The sequence below is a fragment of the Aplysia californica genome, unplaced genomic scaffold, assembly GCF_000002075.1.
Source record: "Aplysia californica isolate F4 #8 unplaced genomic scaffold, AplCal3.0 scaffold00118, whole genome shotgun sequence".
Taxonomy (NCBI): domain Eukaryota; kingdom Metazoa; phylum Mollusca; class Gastropoda; order Aplysiida; family Aplysiidae; genus Aplysia; species Aplysia californica.
The window spans coordinates 1,077,554-1,078,612 of NW_004797388.1; the positions used below are offsets into that span (position 1 = coordinate 1,077,554).

The 1,059-nt window shown below is 36.3% G+C and overlaps 1 protein-coding gene across 1 annotated transcript in view; it reads left to right on the forward strand.

Moving 5' to 3' along the window:
* The window catches only part of LOC101850161 (tetraspanin-16), a gene marked incomplete at its 3' end in the record, with an annotated part of 8,908 nt that continues 7,849 nt past the window's right edge, over positions 1 to 1,059 (forward strand). Inside the window, 2 exon segments of the mRNA XM_013081147.1 lie at positions 1 to 64; positions 961 to 1,035. Coding sequence (XP_012936601.1) covers positions 973 to 1,035 — 63 coding nt within the window.

Here is a 1,059-nt window from a genome sequence, read left to right on the forward strand (position 1 = left end):
TGCCGTACAGGTGGGGAAAAGTGATGTCGGGGTTGATTCCACGTTCCCAGGGCCTGGTTTCGAAGTAAGTGATGGCTGTTGTTGTTGTTGTTGTTGTTGTTGTTGTTGTTGTTGTTGTTGTTGTTGTATTCTTTTTGTTGTCGTTGTCACTGTTAGTGTTAACGTTATCATCATTAGTGTTGTGATTTTGTTTGTCTTTTTAATACTTTTGATTCAATTGGGTGTTTGTTTAACAATTGAACGGTTCATTGGTTCTATTTAAGGAACAGGGAACTGATTATTTTGTAAATGGTGCTGTGACATTGGGGAAATGTGGTCTTAAAGAAAGATGGGGGCGCATGGTTTCTTTTAAAAGTGTCTTGAACCAAATCTTTGATAGTTGCTGTTTTTTAGAATGTGGCAGGAAAGTCACACAAGCTCTACGTTGTTTTCTCTTTCTTATCCCGTTTATTTTTTCAAAAAATATAGGCCTACAGCTTTCCCTATCTTTCTCATATTTGTTCCTCTTTATGTATTCAGCCTGTCTATGATTCTTTCTTTCTTCTGTACTTAAACTTGAATGTATCCTTTCTGTTTTATACCTCTCTTTTGACTTAACTTTATTTCTTAAACTGTGTCTTGTTTTAGTGCCTTGTCCTTAACATTTTTGTTTAGTGTGGCAGAAGATAGTTCATCATAGGGTCGTTTGGACTCGTAATACATCTCATTAAAAAAATCGACGAAACATCAGCAGATCCCTCGTGTTTATTATTAAATTAAATGGTATATTATTTATTGCAAGGATCATCTATTTATTCTAGGTATGGTGTTTATTTTATACAAATAGGTTCCATGGGAGTGGAGTTAAAGGGAAGTTTATGATGTTGAAAATGTGGATGACAAAATTGGTTGGGTACAAATGTGGAATAGCGTTCTGTGTAGTAAGAGTTATTTATAGCGCTGTTGTTTCTGTTGTTGCAGTACGGGGTCATCATGATCAAGCTGCTGATCATAGAGATTGTGCTCCTCGTCCTCATCCTAGCTTTCCGCAGTGAGGTAAGAGAAATACGTCACATTTTG